Below are 17,444 nucleotides of genomic sequence, written 5' to 3' on the forward strand. Positions count from 1 at the left end.
TTGTTACTTTCGGCTGTTCTTGCCTAACAGGCGCGTAAGTCAACGTTTCATTATCTGTCACGATTTCATAGACGTGTTTTGAAGTACCGCGTATTAGCTTTCGAATTTTATAAAACATTAAAGTCTTATTTAAAAAAATATGAGGTGTACTTATAAAGGAGGTCATTTCAACTGGTGAATAAATGCAAAGTGAACAAAAATGGAAGCATGTTGCATTTCAATAAGGCCGAAAATGTGTGAGATAAATAAAATGAAAAAATGTTTAGTACCCCAAGAAAATTACGTAATTTATCTAGACTTTCACTTAAACAGAAGGATGACAAGGAGGAAAAATGTATCCAACAAAATAACTAAGACTAAAATAAAAGCCAATTTAAACTGACTATTAAAAAAATGACAATTATATAAAAAATTGCGGTATTAAAATCGACTCGGATGTCAATCAAGTTCTTATATAGAATATTTTGTATGAAGGGTATTAAAGTGCAAGCCAAGTTAACGCATTTGTATACCCTTGCAACCAGTCGTTACAGAATTTTATAGTTTTGTTCACCTAACGGTTGAACGTATCACCTAAAACTAAGCGAAATAAATATAGGGTTATATACATATATATAAACGATCAGGATGACGAGAAAAGTTAAAATCCCGTTGACGGTCTGTCTGTCCGTACATGCAAGCTGTAACTTGAGTAAAAATTGAGATATCTCGATGAAACTTGGTATGTGGGTTCTCCATTGGGTAGAGGAATGCATTGTACAAAGGAAAAGCGGGAAACGATAAAAAAATTGAAAAAATTAGAAAAATCTTATAAAGGATCCAAGAAATCGTAAAATCCTCTCCTCAAAGGGTAGGACATGCCTTAATTTATAGAAATAAAAATAAAAGATCCACTGTAGTTGACCGCAATATAGTATGCTACTGCAAAATTAATCGTAGGCGTTTGGCGCAGAACAAATTATTTGCCAGAAGCTCACGAAAGTACCGCTACTCAAAAAGAAACACGCCGAAGCCCTCATACAATTTACAAAAGAGCATCTCTCCCGACACGTGGCTAAATGGCGAAACATATTGTGGTTAGAATGAATCCAAAGTTTAGTTATTTGGTAGTATAAGCTTTAGGCGTTCACCTAACTTAAAATATATAATGAGATGTAATATATAATTGCCGGTTTTACAACAAAAATCGTTGAACTGGCGGCGTCGAAATCATGGTATCGGATTATTGTTCACATAGTGGTGTTGGTTCAATTCGCTTATTCTAGTCTAGAAATCAAATTTTGGGCAGTTTTTTGAATTGTACTTAAAAAAACCAAAAAATATATTTTACTACTTACTTACTTCTACTCATCCTGGTGACATTGATCCTGACTCTCCTGGGGTCTGAAACAAAAAAATCAAAAGAAATTCTTACTCAGTAAGGATGCTGTTACAATCCCTACCTCAGAACACACGAAAAGTTTTTTTTTTTTGAAAAATGACGACTGCCTGAAAATAAAAATAATTTTTTACGTTTTTTTTTAATTACTGAATTTTTTTAAAATATTAAAAACAAAAATTTTGCCACGATGCTGGTAGGAACGATAAAGGATTATATAAAGAAGGTTCACACATTTCAAGTTGTATAGAACTTGAGATAATGCCGGTACCGTTGGGAAAAAATTAGTTTCGAGAAAAACGCGTTTAAAAAAGTGAGTCAAATTTCAGGCAGTCTAAGTCATTTATTAGTGCGCTAGGTACTGCGTCACTAAAGTAACTGCAGCTCTTAAAATAATTTTAATTTTCTAGAAATCCTTTGGAGGATATGTTCTTAAGGGTCTAAACTTTAAATATATGAAAAAAAATCGAATTTTTCAAAATTCTGGAGTAGAATAACGTTTGATAAGAAAAACACAATTTTATGGTTCAAAATACACTTTATTATTCAGTATAATCTCATTAATACCGTACGATACTCTAATCTGTGGATCCCATCACTGAAGTGAAAATCCAGAAGGTCTGCAAAATACGCTTCAACGGCCGTTGAAAAATGCTTGCCATGCATAAATTTTTTCAGTTCTGGAAACAAATTGAAGTTGTTGGGAGCCAAATATGATGCATTGTACTGATGAAAAAGGATTTTTTCCTGAAAATCTGTTATTTTTTAACGATTTTTTTTTCTTCAACTGGTTAAAAAGGTTGTTATAATATTCAGAATTAATTGTTTTACCAACTTGCAAGTAATCTACAAACAAAATTCCTCTCGCCGATTTCCGGACACGAACTTGTTTCCAAGCCAAACAATCAGGTTTACACCACTCTTTAGCTTCTTGTTTTGATTCAGGACCATGGTGTTATCTTCTTTATCACTTATCACTATCCTTTTTAAAACGCTCGAAATGTTGCTGAGACAGTCGCATTTGAATGAGTTTTTGTTCCATTGTTAGCGGTATCCATTGTGCACACAGCTTTCTAAAATGACAAAACTTTATAGCGACCGATGGGACCAATGGTTTCCTGAAATCTTTTGTAGTACAAAACACCAATTGCTTTGGAACAAATTTCAAAATGCCGTTGACATAGTTTTCTTAGCATACCACAATACATGCACATATATGTTTATCCTTGGAATTCAAAAATGTTGGGTGAGAATTCAATATACATTATTCAACAAATGGGAATCGGTTACCATCATATTTTGTATTTTATTAGTATAATTTATATTATAAGTGATGTGCTCACTTAGTTTCATTGTTTTGCTAGATATCCGAAATACTTATATTCAAATCAAGCTAACCTATCAAAAAAGAGAAATTTTATATAGACAATGTATTATATATGCGGAAAATATCGACGAGATGACACCATATTACAGATATGAGGTTTAAACCAAGAAATATTAAACACATATTATAGTAGTTCAAATTTAATGCTTCTGACACATTTGTAGTTTCCAACATAACCGTTATATGGGAAGTAAGCATTTTCAGACCGTCGATTGACATTGCAAAAATATTTATCCTCAGCAAATTTGGTTGATATAGCTTTAATGAGTCGGGGACAAGTTCAATTTATCAAAAACCCACTGATGCCCTTCTCTACTTCAAAACGCTGTACGAAATTACAATTTTGTATCTTAATTTGTTGCTCAGTTATGGCATTTTATAATTGTTCGATTAACGGCATTTGGTGGGTCTTTTTTTTGAGCGTTCGATAAATAGTTGCCGTGAACCATGAAGTGTGAACACCGTGAACAAATATTTTGAAACACTGAAATGTTCATGCAACATACCATGTGCTGGTCCCACTATTGCGCACAGAACCAATTCCGCAACAACGCGTGGCAGTGTTCTCGATTTAACTCCATTTTTTGAATATGATGAATATTTAAAGTAAAAGTGAACAACACACATCAAAAAAACTTTACGATCAAGTTGTCTATTGACAGAAATCGGTACTGCCACCGAGATGGTTCACAACCCAGTCATGACGCAATTTTAAAGATGTGTGCAACAAAATATTCACAATCTCAATAAAGATGAACCAATATTGGCTCGGCAAATAGCTTGAAAACACTCAATGACTTCGCATAACATTTACTTACTCGGCACAAATTCAGCACTTGGATAGCACTTTGCATACAATCAGAAAACTTTTCACGAAAAATCTATTTATACTATATGCTTCTGTGTTAACAAAAAAGCTGGCTCATGATAGATTATAAGCATGCAACGACAGATAGTGTATCGGCCTATTAGTAGAAAGAAATGTGCTGTTGGTTCACTACTCAGGACGGTCTCACCTAAAATTCAAATTAACGCAACATTACCTTTCACAAGTTTTTATGAGTAAGTAAAAACAATATAAAATAATAAAAATGCAAAATAATAATAAATATTATGCCAAAAACTTAAAACTTTGTACTACGATCTCCATCAATGGTTATCCTCAAGAAATTAAAATTTCAAAATTTTTGACTTTTAAGTGATGATATATAGAACAAACAATGAGATATATAAACAATATTTGTTCCATACAGTAAAAAGGCATATGAGGCTAACGGTAAGAGTTAATATTTTCCAAAATAAACTCAATTTTCTGAAACTTTTTTATACACTAATGCCCTTCTTACACTGTTATCTTTCATACATCTGTGTAGCTAAATTTATGGCTTAGTTATAACATTTTAAGATCTTCGATTACGACACTTTTTTGTCGACGGAAGTATCAGAATGCCATTCTTCACCAAGATATCCCGTTTCTTACTCAAGTCATCTATTGCGCGAATTAATTTTTACCAGAAGTAAAAATGAGTCAAAAGAATATGTTTTGAGCTTTACAGAAGTATGGACTCTTATTCCGATTCCGCCAATCTGCAATACCGGTCCTAGGGAGCACCATATTTTCGACTCGTCTCGCTAATTAAGGTATATATTCGGTAGTCGAAAAGGTCTTTTCGTATTTCTAATCAAACTTCAACTTATTTTTTTTATATTTAATAAGTAAATAAACAAATATGTACCATTTTAGTCGATTTCTTTTTGCCATTTTCCTGCTAGAGACATTTTTGAAAACTGTAATTTTTTTCAACTTCCTCGAATTTCATTTTTTTGGTTGAATGATGCTTAAAATCTCACCTTTCCAACACTTTATTGGTAGCGACGACATACATATAGTCACCTGAAATGCAAAATAACGTATCATCGTAAAATTCGAAACTGAGTGTCTTATTGATTACGCTCCATTACTTCAAATTACATACATACATAATATTACATATGTTCAACATTTTCAGGTTCTGCGCTCAGATATGAACCAGTTTTAACCAATATTAAATTTTTCTCTCATGTTCCATTTTAATTCGTGTTTCATTCATGCCATTGTAAATTTCCGCAAATGTTGTTACGTTATTTTTCATTTCAGGTGATGATATATTGACAAAATACGAAAATACTTTTACGACTACCCGATATATATGTACATGTAACTCTATCTCGATTAGTTTTAGTTTAGTTAGGCTGATACAGCTCAGTACTAACATGTTATAAAAAAGTGAGAGCCAACTAATATTAAAAAAGTGAAAATAATTTTAAACAAATTAAATAGTATAGACAAAAATTAAAGTGAAATAATACTATTTCTGACCAATTAATGAATATTTTTATCTTCACTTCTGTTTTTTAGAAAAATTTTACTTCCTTAAGTTGTTATTACTAGATAATATAGAAACATTGTGGTTAAAATAAGTTTTAAATTAGATGCACCAACATGCATAATTGTTTAAAAATAGAACTACTTTCAGGATCGACTTATAGTATATGTATATACTAATTATATGTTATAATATGTCGAAAATTATAGTTAAGCTTGGAAAAGTCTATTTTTTATCGAAGAGCAAGTATATGAATTTTTAAGTTCTAAGAAATTTCCACCCTGCATTTAACAAAGTTTCTAACACAAGATATTTCTATTATTTGCGGAAAGGATGCTTGAGCGAGATGTTGGATGGTACGAAGCCGTTGCTACTAACGAATATGGGGAAGCTAGGCAGAGAGTAAAATTATTGATAGCTGATTATCCACGCTTCCTTAAGCGTCCTGACGAAACTTATATAATGATGAGAAAAAATGGTCGCTTAGAAGCTCATATTGCTGGTGAGCCATTACCAGAAATCAGATGGTATAAAGACTGGCAACCCTTGGCTGACAATGCCCGAATAAAGGTCTGTATACAAAATGGAAAAGTTTCTAAATTATCATTAATTCCGTAAAAATTTTCTTGTTTCGTTGCAGACTAGTTATTATGAGCCAAATATTTATGTACTTTCAATTAATGATGCAATAATTAAAGACGAGGGTCTATATTCGGTTTGTGCCCGCAATGTGGCAGGATCAATAAGCACATCTGTGATGCTTCATATAGAGGATAATGAAGACAAATATATCTATAAAACATATGGAAGATTGCCATACATTCGAGCGAAACAAAACCGTTATAATGATAAATATGATATCGGTGATGAATTAGGACGTGGTACACAAGGAATCACTTACCACGCGGTTGAACGTGCAACAGGTGATAACTACGCCGCGAAAATTATGTATGGTAGACACGAATTACGACCGTTCATGTTAAATGAGTTAGAAATAATGAATGGCCTCAATCATAAAAATCTGATTCAACTACATGATGCTTATGACCTTGATAAAAATGTTACCTTAATTATTGAGTTAGCAGCTGGTGGAGAACTGGTTAAGGACAATTTACTTAAGCGAAACTACTACACTGAAAGAGATATTGCATACTACATAAGACAAGCATTATGGGGCTTGGATCATATGCACGATCATGGTTTTGGGCATATGGGGCTAACGGTAAGGGTTAATATTTTCCAAAATAAACTAAATTTTCTGAAACTTTGTTACACACTAATGCCTTTCTTACACTGTTATCTTTCATACATTTGTGTATCTAAATTTATGGCTTAGTTATAACACTTTATAGATTTTCGATTACATCACTTTTTTGTCGACGGAAGTATCAGAATGCCCGGAACATTCTTCATCAAGATATCCCGTTTCTTACTTATCTGTTGCTCGAGTTAATTTTTACCAGAATGAGTCAAAAGAATATATATTTATAACTTTGCAGAAGTATGGACTCTTTATTTATACTCTTAGGATTAACTTATTACATGTTTCTTACTTCTATTTGTTCTAAGTAGTATGTTTACTTATTACTAGTTGAGAGTTTGTTTAAATACAGATTGTATTATTTGTTTAGAATTGTTTACATATATATTGTTTGCTTAAAACATTTGCTTTGTTTTAAGATACGGTTGTTGTGGTATTCAAACTCAAGGTTGTTTTGAGGTTTTTTACTATTATAAGGAATACGATCCTTAACTCTCCTCTGTTAAAATGAAGTCGGCGTATAATTAGTAATGTATGTGTTTGATTAATCTACACTAATATTATAAAGAGAAAGATTTTTACCTATTTTTGTATGTTTGTAATGAATAGGCTCAAAAAGTACTGGGCCGATTTAAAAAATTCTTTCACCAATAGAATGCTGCATTCTTCCAATTTGACATAGGCTACACTTCAATTTGAAAAAATTAGGGATCCTTGGTAAAATTTGAACAATGTAACAGAAGGTGTAGAAAAATGAGTTTTAAAATGTCTTTCGTCGAATGCGCTGCCGAAACTATTAGCGATAGAACAAAATAATGTACAACAATATTGAAGAATATCATAATGTCTACAAAAAAGCATGACCTTCATGAAATATGCTTGTTCGCATTATTTCATTATCATTTCCATATTTGTACCAATAGAATTTCTATGACACATGCATATGTACATATAATATATTATTTCTTTGGCACATTTGTTCTGTATGTTTACGAAAGCAAATGCGAGCCATATACATATGTGCCCAAAAAATAAGGTCACATTTGAATTAATAACAAGTGTCGCACGCTTCTTTCGCATCTTCGTTGTCAAGGTGGCCGAAACTTGGGTTTTGTCAAAGAGTCAAGTGCTGAACACATTGTGCACGACAGACTGCAAACGACATCTGTCAAATATTAAAATACACACGTTCTTAGGGACATAGTTATGTAGTTGTGCAGCTGCCTCAATACATGTGTCCCTAAGAAGGTGTATATTCTAATATCTGCCGCGCTCATTGGTTCAGCACTTGTGTGATGATAGAAAATCCAAGCTGTGCCGAAAAAAATAAACGAACGAGTCAAGGAAAAATATTTTAGAATGGACAAATATTATAAATCGACAACTCCGTTGTTGCCACTTTTCTGACTTCTTTCTGTGAAGAAGCATCAGAAAGTTGTTCAATTTATGATTTTTAGCTTTTGCCATCGTCACGAAAAGACGCTTGTAGGCAAAGGCATGCTCGGGGAGATGTAACGACGTCTGTTTTTATGAATGAAGCGAAGTCGATTGTAAAATTTGCGCCTGCGTTTATGAATGAAATCGTTTTTGTTGTTAAATTTACTACATTTGTTCTTCGCCAATTCGGCTGCCAAATTGACTTTTGATGCTTCTGCTATTTGAAAATTAATACCTTTTTATATTATATACTAATTAGTTTTTCGTGTTTCATATGATTTTTTCTTTTCTCTTATATTTTAGTTTTGAATTAGCGTTAATTTTCTAGAATTCAACAATAATTTTCCTTTCATGGCTTGCCTTGCCTTCGGTGCTTTTTTGGACTTATTGGCTGTGTTATTCCGTCATTTAAAATTTTTCGATGTTTTTCTTTAACAAAGTCGATCCACGTCCATTGGGATTGGTGGATGTTGTCGTTGTTGAGATTGATCCCAAAGATTTCTTTGTTTATATTTGCTTACTTTTTTTCATCCTTTAATTTACTTGTTTGTTTAGGATTATTTTTTGTAGTGATAGTGCATTTCAATTATTCCAACTCAAGGTTGTTAGGATTTTTACTATTACAAGGAATACGTTCCTTAACAAGCGGACAGTCGGATAGATCGACGACTTCTAGGAATAATAATATACGTAGTTTTATATAATTTCAGATATTTTACGCATTAAACTATAGTATATTCAGTATTATAAATTCCGTTAATTTGATAAAATATGTTTTGATACATACATATTAACCAATATATAAATGTACCTGAAGTTTAAAATTTTTGTATTCGGTATATGAGAGATAAGGGTAGTATTGACCCATTTTTAAATAAAAACACTTGCTCTCTGAGTTTCTTTAAGGTACTTCATATACCATCACTAATATAAGCATATATAAAAAGTAAATATGAGAGATAAGTTTTAACATTACAAGATGTTGATAACAGAAGAGATAATCCCTGAGCTTCATTTCATTACATAAGGTGCGTTCCAAAGTAAACCAGACTTAAAAAACAGAACAAATGGCTTTTTCAGCAAAATCAATGCTTCAATTCAGTTTTTTGTACGGTACAAAAGCATGTCGAAGGAGTGCTTTAGCTCGTTGGCCGGTATGGCCGTTAGTATGCCGGTGCAAGCTTTTTGAATGGCCTCTACGTCTGCATAACGCAATGGGCAAATGCATTTTTCCGAAAAGGAAGAAGTCGCACAGTGCCATATCAGGAGAATACAAAGAGTGGTTAATGGTTAAAATGTGATTTTTGGTCATATCAACTAATCGGTCACGAGCGTCCTTCGAATGTTGGATTCTGAGCAATTTTTGGCCGTCAGTCAATTGGTGCGGAACAACCTTTCGTAAGCCCAAATATTCCCTCAAAATGCGATAACTCGATGGTTTGGAGATGTTCAATACCATTTCCATGAATTTCAATGATGATTTCGGCTGATTTTTGGTGAATTCATGCACAGTTTCGATGGAATTTCTGGTGATCACGGATTTTGATTGCCCCACATGTTGATCGTCATTTATGTCCATATGACCACTTTGAAAACGTTAAAGCCACTCGTGCACTCTACTACAGGATAGGCAATAACACCATAAACTAGTTTCATCAATTGCAACGTTTCGGTATAAATTTGGAACAAAATTTAATGTTGGCTCTTTGTTCGAAGCTGATTTGCGCACCGATAACACAAACATACTGACACTTAAAACGCACTAACTTCACTGAGAATCGATGAAATGTCATGAAATAAAGATGGCAGATTCTAACGAACCAGACGACATATAGTGGGCGCTAGATTTTCTTTGCAACGCACCTTGTATATGGAGTAAAGTCAACCGAATGTGTGAAAATTCTGATATTAGTTATAAGGAGATTCGACAAGTTTTAATTGTATTAAATTTAAGCAGAAGAATACACGGTTTTAAGGAAAACACGCTCACTCATTTTTATTAAGATAGTTCACATATAGGTCTATATGGAGGGTTAAGTATTAACCCGATTTTTTACATACTATTATCTAAAAAAGATTCTCTTCATATTTCACTTTTGTATCTCACATATTGAACGATATTTTTTATAAAAGGTCAGCCAAGGTTCTGGGGTTCACAATTTTTGAACTTGCGGTGGCCTACTTTAGAGGCACTATTTGTGCAAAGCGTTATCCAGTTTTATTCATTAGTGTTTGATTTCGTACTGCACTAGTTCGCTTTCCATAATAAAAATATACAAAAAATGGAATTTACCGAATTTGGTTAAAATGTTCAGTAAGCCCAAAGTAAGATACGTGATTTCCCCTTAATGCGAGCGATGCCACTCCTCTGATGCGTTTTTTCTTTGATTTATCACACTTTTAGTATATTTTTATAAAACCGTTATAAGGGGAGTAGGTGGTGAAATATATATTAAACTTATTAGAGGGCGGGGCACACCCACTATTGAAAGATTTTCAAACCCCTCCTATTTAAGGCAATTATTTTCACTATATTAGACTTTTGTTTTTCAAATTTGCGGCTTAGGTTTGGCACAATATATTTTCGCTTAATTTTTACTAGAGGTATCACTGACCCGACTAGACAGTGACGAGTTAGTGTTCCCATCATGTTCCTACAAGTACAGTCTCTTCTATCGAGTGCCAATAGACATTTGTGTACTGCCGATATACCGTTTTGCACATTAATTTTACAATTTTGCACCCAGGTAGCTCACTAGATCGAGCTTTGAGTTTCTTTTCCATGCTTCTGCCAAGATTATCGTATACAGTTTCCAAATGTTGATCACGTTTTCGAATATTATCCCCACACCATTTTTGGCAATCCCGCTGATTATTACATTGCCCGCGATGCCTTTGTCGGCTAGCACCAAGTAGAAGTGAATACGAAGTTACTTTATTGGTTGCTCAAGTAGATGTTGACTCTGGTATTCCCTACAGGTGCATTATAGGCCAGCTCCGCGGCTTTCGCAATAGCAAAGGCTTCAGCTTGAAACATRCTGCAGTGATTCGACAACCTTTTAAGTCTTATGCTTAACTCTGAACAGTATATTCTGGTAAGTGGATTTCCTTACGCCTGTCCTCCATACTACTGCACCGTAGAGCAAAATTGGTCTAACAATAGCAATGTACCATCAGCGCATGAGAGAGAGAGAGAGCCCCCAAGTTGTACAGAGCATCTGCCTACAAACATATAAAGCTTGCATCCTTTTTTCATTCTTTCTTTCACGTTGTGCTTCCACAATAGTTTGCTGTACAAGAATATCCCAAGGTACTTTCAGTGGTCCTTGAAAGAATCGCTTGCGATGTCCAGTTCTGAACAATGTAGAAAGTAGTGGTCATAATATTTCTAATGGTAGGTGCCTACCCGTTATTAAAATGACAATGTTGCCGCATACGTCTGTATCTTAGGGGGTATGTCTTCCAAGTTCCTTTGCAGTTTATTCACTATTAATTTCAATAGAAGCGGGGGCAGCTCTCCACCTTTGGGAATACATCTACAGATTTCCTCGCTCATTTTAGTCTCGTTCCATTCTGCTCTTATCTGTCTAGGGGTCAAATAATTCGGTGGAGACGTTGTTGAACGCTCTAGAAATGTCCAGGAATGTTCCGAGGGGGTATCGGGGGCTTCGTTTTGTGCATGAACAACTATATTTAGGGCATTCGTAAATACAGTCACGCCCTTTTCAAACTGTTCATGTGAGTCTAAGTCTCTTCTGCTCCCGATCTAATGGAAGAGTAGATGTACCTTGGTCGAAAATGAACGGTTTAATACTGGTTTCTACCATTGCCTTGCAAATATGTTATTATAATTTTTAGTTTTAATTTTTATTTTTTAATTTGCTCATTTGACTATAACTTGGGGAAACCCTGAGTTATAATCCTAAGACTAAAAAATAAACTGCACAAAGAAATTGTATCATATTTTTTATTTCTCTTTTTTAGATAAAGGATTTACTGATATCTGTTGTCGGAAGCAAGAATTTGAAGTTATCAGATTTTGGTCTCTCCCGAAAAATTAATAGACACGCTCTAACTACTTTAGACTTTGGAATGCCGGAATACGTTTCACCTGAAGTTGTTAATAAAGAGGGTGTTGGATTTGCTCATGATATGTGGGCTGTAGGGATTATAACCTACGTTCTACTAAGTGGTCGAAACCCTTTCCGGGGTAACGATGACTATGAAACACTATCAAAAATTCGTGAGGGGCGTTGGGAATTCAGCGATTCAATTTGGTCTCATATATCCGCTGATGGAAGAGATTTTATTTCCCGCCTTTTGTCGTATAGAGCAGATGATCGGATGGATGTCAAAACAGCGTTAAAACATCCATGGTTTTTTATGTTAGACTCATTACCGACTGGAACAGAATATCAGATCACCACAGACAACCTACGAAGCTATCAAGATCAATTTGATGATTGGAGTGAAAATGCTGCCTGCAAACAATATTTCCGACGTAGACGACTCAGTGGTTGTTACACTCATCCATCTAGAATGGTTTATCCACCAGGTCATTCATATACCCCTGAACCGACTCCAGAAGTTTTGCCAGAACCAAAAAAATATTCCACCAAACGCGAAAACACAATGTCAAAATATTTACATCCAGATTATGAGTTGGGCTTAATTCAGTCCGAAAGTCAGTAAGTACTGAAACTTCTCTTTTTTGCTACTTTAGTTACGAAAAAGTAAGAAATAGCTAAGTTCGAGCACATCTGAACATTTTTTACTCAAGAAATTTGTTAAAATATATTTATGTCAATTAACTATATTAGATCAAGTGCGCAAGTAGTCTCATTCTTCATTTATTTTTATAGTCAAAATGTCTCCTTCAGAATCAACCTTACTAAAAAAGGACTCAAATTATATCATTTTACCAGCAACTGACATTATTACATTACAAATTGAATCACATGGTAATAATCGAAATATTTTCTCCTAATTTATTTGTCTGGTTATTTTCACGTTCACATATTTTTTAAACTACAATAGAGCCAAATATTGCACATTGACCAATATATATACATATGTATATACATAGTCCAACCGAAAATTTGAAAAACTTGTATTAGATTTATATAGGGTTAATTTTTGTTTTGACAATGCTGCGTATTACACTGTGGAACATTTTTAGGATTATTGTCTGGGGGGTGAGAAATTCCAAGTCAGGGTGATGGTACTAGGTCAGTATAGTAAAACGCTCAAAGGGTTTGGCGTTCGTATGTGTCAGTTTTTTTTATGACCTTATGACCCCTTTTTTCCTTATCTTGATTGTTTTCGCTTAGTTGTAACATTTTGGCAAAAAACCAAAAACAAAAAAAAAAAATAAATAAATTTCCGAGAATGCTCTTAACATCCTTGCGACAGAAACATCGTAGTTGTTAGAACGATGCTTTCCCAACAAACCTTCTATTACTTCTTTGATTGCCTGCCATGCATTCAATATATATCAATCAAAATATTGTTGAATGCGTCTCTTTTAATCAGCTTTCGTTTATCTGGACCATTTAGTACGCCTGATTGGAAAAAATTAATTTGTTAAAATGGAAAACCATGGGAAATAAGGAAAAAATTGAAAAGGTCATAAAAAAAAACTGACACATACGAACACCAAACCCTTTGAGGGTTTTACTATACTGAACTAGTACCATCACCCTGACTTGGAATTTCTCACCCCACAGATTAGCTGTTGTACTGTGTTATTAAAATAAAATATGCTCTTTAAATCTCATTAAGGTACGTAACATTACACACATCACCAACACATAAGATGTAAGGTCAACCGGATGTTCAAAAATCATTATAATTGTTTTAAGGGGGCCAGGACTAGTTTATCTATTTTAGACACAATTCACAGATTGACCTATAGTTTCGATCAAAAGCTGGACATAGGAATTGAATAAGGATACTAAAGAGATTTTCCCTGAGCGAATTTGGTTATTTTAGCTTCAGTAGTTTAAAATATATCTGCATGAAAATTGTTAAAGAGTGGTGCCAGGCCCCTATTTAAAAAATTTATCAACCATGAGTGAATTGCGTTGTATCTTATTTTTGAATTTAAATCAGCCCCGTCGCTTATGTTCCCCCCATTCATTAATTTTACTTGAGAACTTTCACGAAGTTCAACTCGCGCAGGAGTTTTATACCGAAAAACATGCGATAATTAAACTCGGTCGAGTTTTGGAACGTAAGCATGAATGATGTTATTCAAGTAAATGCATCGCAAGTAGCACCCAATTTCAAATCGCAAAAGTAGACTAAAACGGTGTGAATCTCACTTTTTTCACGCACTCGCTCAAAAAACAAAAATAATACAAAACAAATTCGCCGATTTAGGAGGAAACCTTTTTTCATTTTTTCACGGACATCATGGAATTTTCACGAAAATCAGCGAATCAGTGCCAAAGATAAAAATCAGGGAATTTCCTGCCAAATCAGGGAGGCTTTCAATTAATGGCGTGTTGTGGGCATGTCATTGGTCCGTTGCCAACCCTTGCGCGGATAATTTATATACTTATATATTATATTTGTTCACATTTGTTTACATATAACACCCTTCTACATATTTCGATTAGTTTTAGGGGATACAATCAACCGTTGGGTTAGCAAAACTTCTGCACTGAAATTCATTAAATTCTCACTTTTTCTGACCAACATTTACGGTAAGTCAGTACATATATCGGGTACATTGGAGCTCAACTTTTAATTATACTTAAAAAGCATGATTCTTGCAATTTTTTAAACTAATTCATACACTAACAGACATATTGGTCACACAGTCTGCTAGAATGAGGAAACCCATTATAGGTTCCATATACGGGATAGGATAGTTCCTGATCGATCTCACACATTTTCGAAATTAAACTTTAGTATATACAGTGTTATATGTTCACTTAATTTTTATAAAATATAATTTTTATAAAAAGCCAGTAAATATTTATTTGTATTGTGACATATCGTTAGCAAATCTTTGAGTTTCATTTAGTTCCTCCATCCGATGTTATATATTTACACAAAATACACAGTTGTTGGGTAAAAACTTCATGTAGTTCTCACTTGCTTCCCAATCTTAGTTTCATCTGATACTATAGAAACGATAGTGATAAATGTATATAATTATTTTTCATTATTCAGTACATTTAGAAATAATCTTAAAGTACAAAGATTGTATTATTATTAATTTCAGCTACCAATATGGGCCAGATACTTATCTTCTACAACTTAGAGATGTTAGTTTTCCTGTAAGGTTGCGCGAATATATGAAAGTTGCTCACAGAAGATCACCTTCATTCGCACTCAACGATAGCGTTGATTGGTCTGTAAGTACTATCTCTTATATCTCATATACTTGTATATATATTAAGTACATTAAGTTTTATTTTCAAAAAGATATAAATTTACACTATTAGCACACTAGAGCCGGATCGTTTTCGTCGATTCGAAAGATATGACCTGGCCAGTCTAGCCGCTGTCTTTTAATTCGCTGAACTGTATCAATGTCATCGTATATCTCTCCTTCTCTACTTAGTTCAGCATCTCGATTTATTTTCTCCAAGAGTAGACTGAAGAAGTCGCACGAAAAGAAGTAGCCTTGTTTAAAATCTCTTTGGCAACTCAGAGAGGTCCTTCCCCATCCTGACGGAGATTTAAAGGGTCTTAATCTTTCAAACAGTACTCTCGATAGAACCTTATATAGTCTCTCTTCTTGTGGATTGGGAAGAGCTCACTTAAATTCCAATCGTCGTACAAAATACACAAAACATAAATGAATACAATCATTCAGATGGTATATGCATGCTGAAAAACTAAGGCCAACAAATATTTATTTCAATCATTAATTTAATTATTTTGAACTTCATTTATTCTTTCTCTGCCTTCATCTCTGCCTTAAATCTCATAGTTGATAAATGTAACTAATATTCTATTTTTCAGTATTCATCTGATTTTATCCAAGTTTGACATTACGACATACATATTTTTAACCAAAAAAAGTTCTCTCTGAATTTAGTTGAGACAATTTGTATACTATTTATGATTATATTATAAGGTGTAAAGTTAGTCGAATGTTTATAATTTTTTATATCAAGTATGCGGGCGCTAGGGAAGGTATTCACCTGGTTTTATCCATCTTCAGCACAATACCTTATTATTAGAAAAAGTTTGAATTATTTTGTTCGTTCGTCCGTCATCAAGTAACTTGAGTAAATTAAATTAAAATTAATTTTGTGCTTCGGCTTCGAAGGGAGGTATCGGACTGTTACCACGCTCACAAAATGTCGTTAATCTTATAAAATCATAAGTAGAGAGAAAATTAAGATACAAATCTATTATTTGGTTTATGATATCAAAGTATGCATGTACATTTGTAGCTTCGCCCCTAATAGGCATAATCTTCCAACCCAATAAACTATAATCGACCAAAATTGGCTAAAGATAAAGCGAAATCAGATTATAAAAGCTATTTTGAAAGCTATTATACACAAATGTGATAACTAATTGGGTGAAGGAGTGCCACCGCCCACTCTTAGATAAAATGAGATATCAAAGACCACACTACCAAATTTGGGAATCGGATCGGTTCCAACTTCTAGATAAATATATACCACATATCTTGGTCAATATTAATCCACATCACTGTTGTTGGTAAATTCACAAAGAGTCTTTCTGTGATATTATCAATTAAATTGAATGTCCCTCTTCCGATAACGACTGAAATTGGCTCCATTCTTTAACTTTCTAGTTGCTTAAATAGCTTAAGGTTTAGTTCAATAACCACCAGCTGAATAGATAGACACTTAAATAAATAATAATTGAGATTTGTACCGCGACCTACATTTTTTAACCTTCTAAGATTGTAACTACCCTTTAGCAACTTGGCCTGGCGCATGTTTTGTTGTTGTTGCCAAGACTTCCCTCTTCCTACTTTTCCACCTTTCGGAGCGCTTCGTTTATGGTATGAGGACCAACCGCGATACAGGGTTCCGGCTGCAGAGCTGGAAAACTTGTTAGCCAGTTCATTCTTGACTATACCTTTGTGACTTAAGACCTTTGTGACTTAAGCCGAGGTATTTATGCACTCATTCTGATTCCTGACGATCCCGAGACCAAACATGTCAGCACATCTGGAGAGGGACACCGTTATGCTAAGGATGGGCAGAATGTCATCTCTCCTCTTTGCGCAGAGGACGGAATCATTCTTTAGCGTCCATATGGAGCATGCCTTCCTTGAAGTACACCATTGGAAGGATACAGGATATCCACATCCCCTATATACATTTTCCTAAAGCCGGTAGGCTCCTCCGATCCCAGGGTCTAAACCAGATAGTTAAAGGTCATCATAACCATCCTTATGCCGGTCGACTGTGCATAGTTGCAAGAGTCCCATGACGTAGTAAAGCCTCCATTACTTTCCAATGCGACCCGGTGTTATTAAAGCTTCATCCGAATACATCCAAAGTAATTTCCTGTCTGCAATCACCCAATGGATAAAGAAGTCGCATGACACTCTGGATTAGGAGGTGGCAGCATTAGTTGTTGCAGCGGCAGAAAATGTTCCTGAAGTAATTTCAA

The 17,444-nt window shown here is 34.2% G+C and overlaps 1 protein-coding gene across 3 annotated transcripts in view; it reads left to right on the top strand.

Annotated features, from left to right (window-relative positions):
• The window catches only part of LOC108971160 (muscle M-line assembly protein unc-89), a 223,464-nt gene that overhangs the window by 197,479 nt on the left and 8,541 nt on the right, over positions 1–17,444 (top strand). For all 3 annotated transcript variants that reach the window (XM_018937031.1, XM_018937032.1, XM_018937034.1), the window contains 4 exons: positions 5,464–5,701; positions 5,772–6,353; positions 11,814–12,517; positions 15,061–15,193. In XM_018937031.1, coding sequence (XP_018792576.1) covers positions 5,464–5,701; positions 5,772–6,353; positions 11,814–12,517; positions 15,061–15,193 — 1,657 coding nt within the window. The remainder of the gene's footprint in view (positions 1–5,463; positions 5,702–5,771; positions 6,354–11,813; positions 12,518–15,060; positions 15,194–17,444) is intronic.

Source organism: Bactrocera latifrons, unplaced genomic scaffold, assembly GCF_001853355.1.
Source record: "Bactrocera latifrons isolate USDA-ARS-PBARC rearing strain unplaced genomic scaffold, ASM185335v1 scaffold_329, whole genome shotgun sequence".
Lineage (NCBI taxonomy): Eukaryota > Metazoa > Arthropoda > Insecta > Diptera > Tephritidae > Bactrocera > Bactrocera latifrons.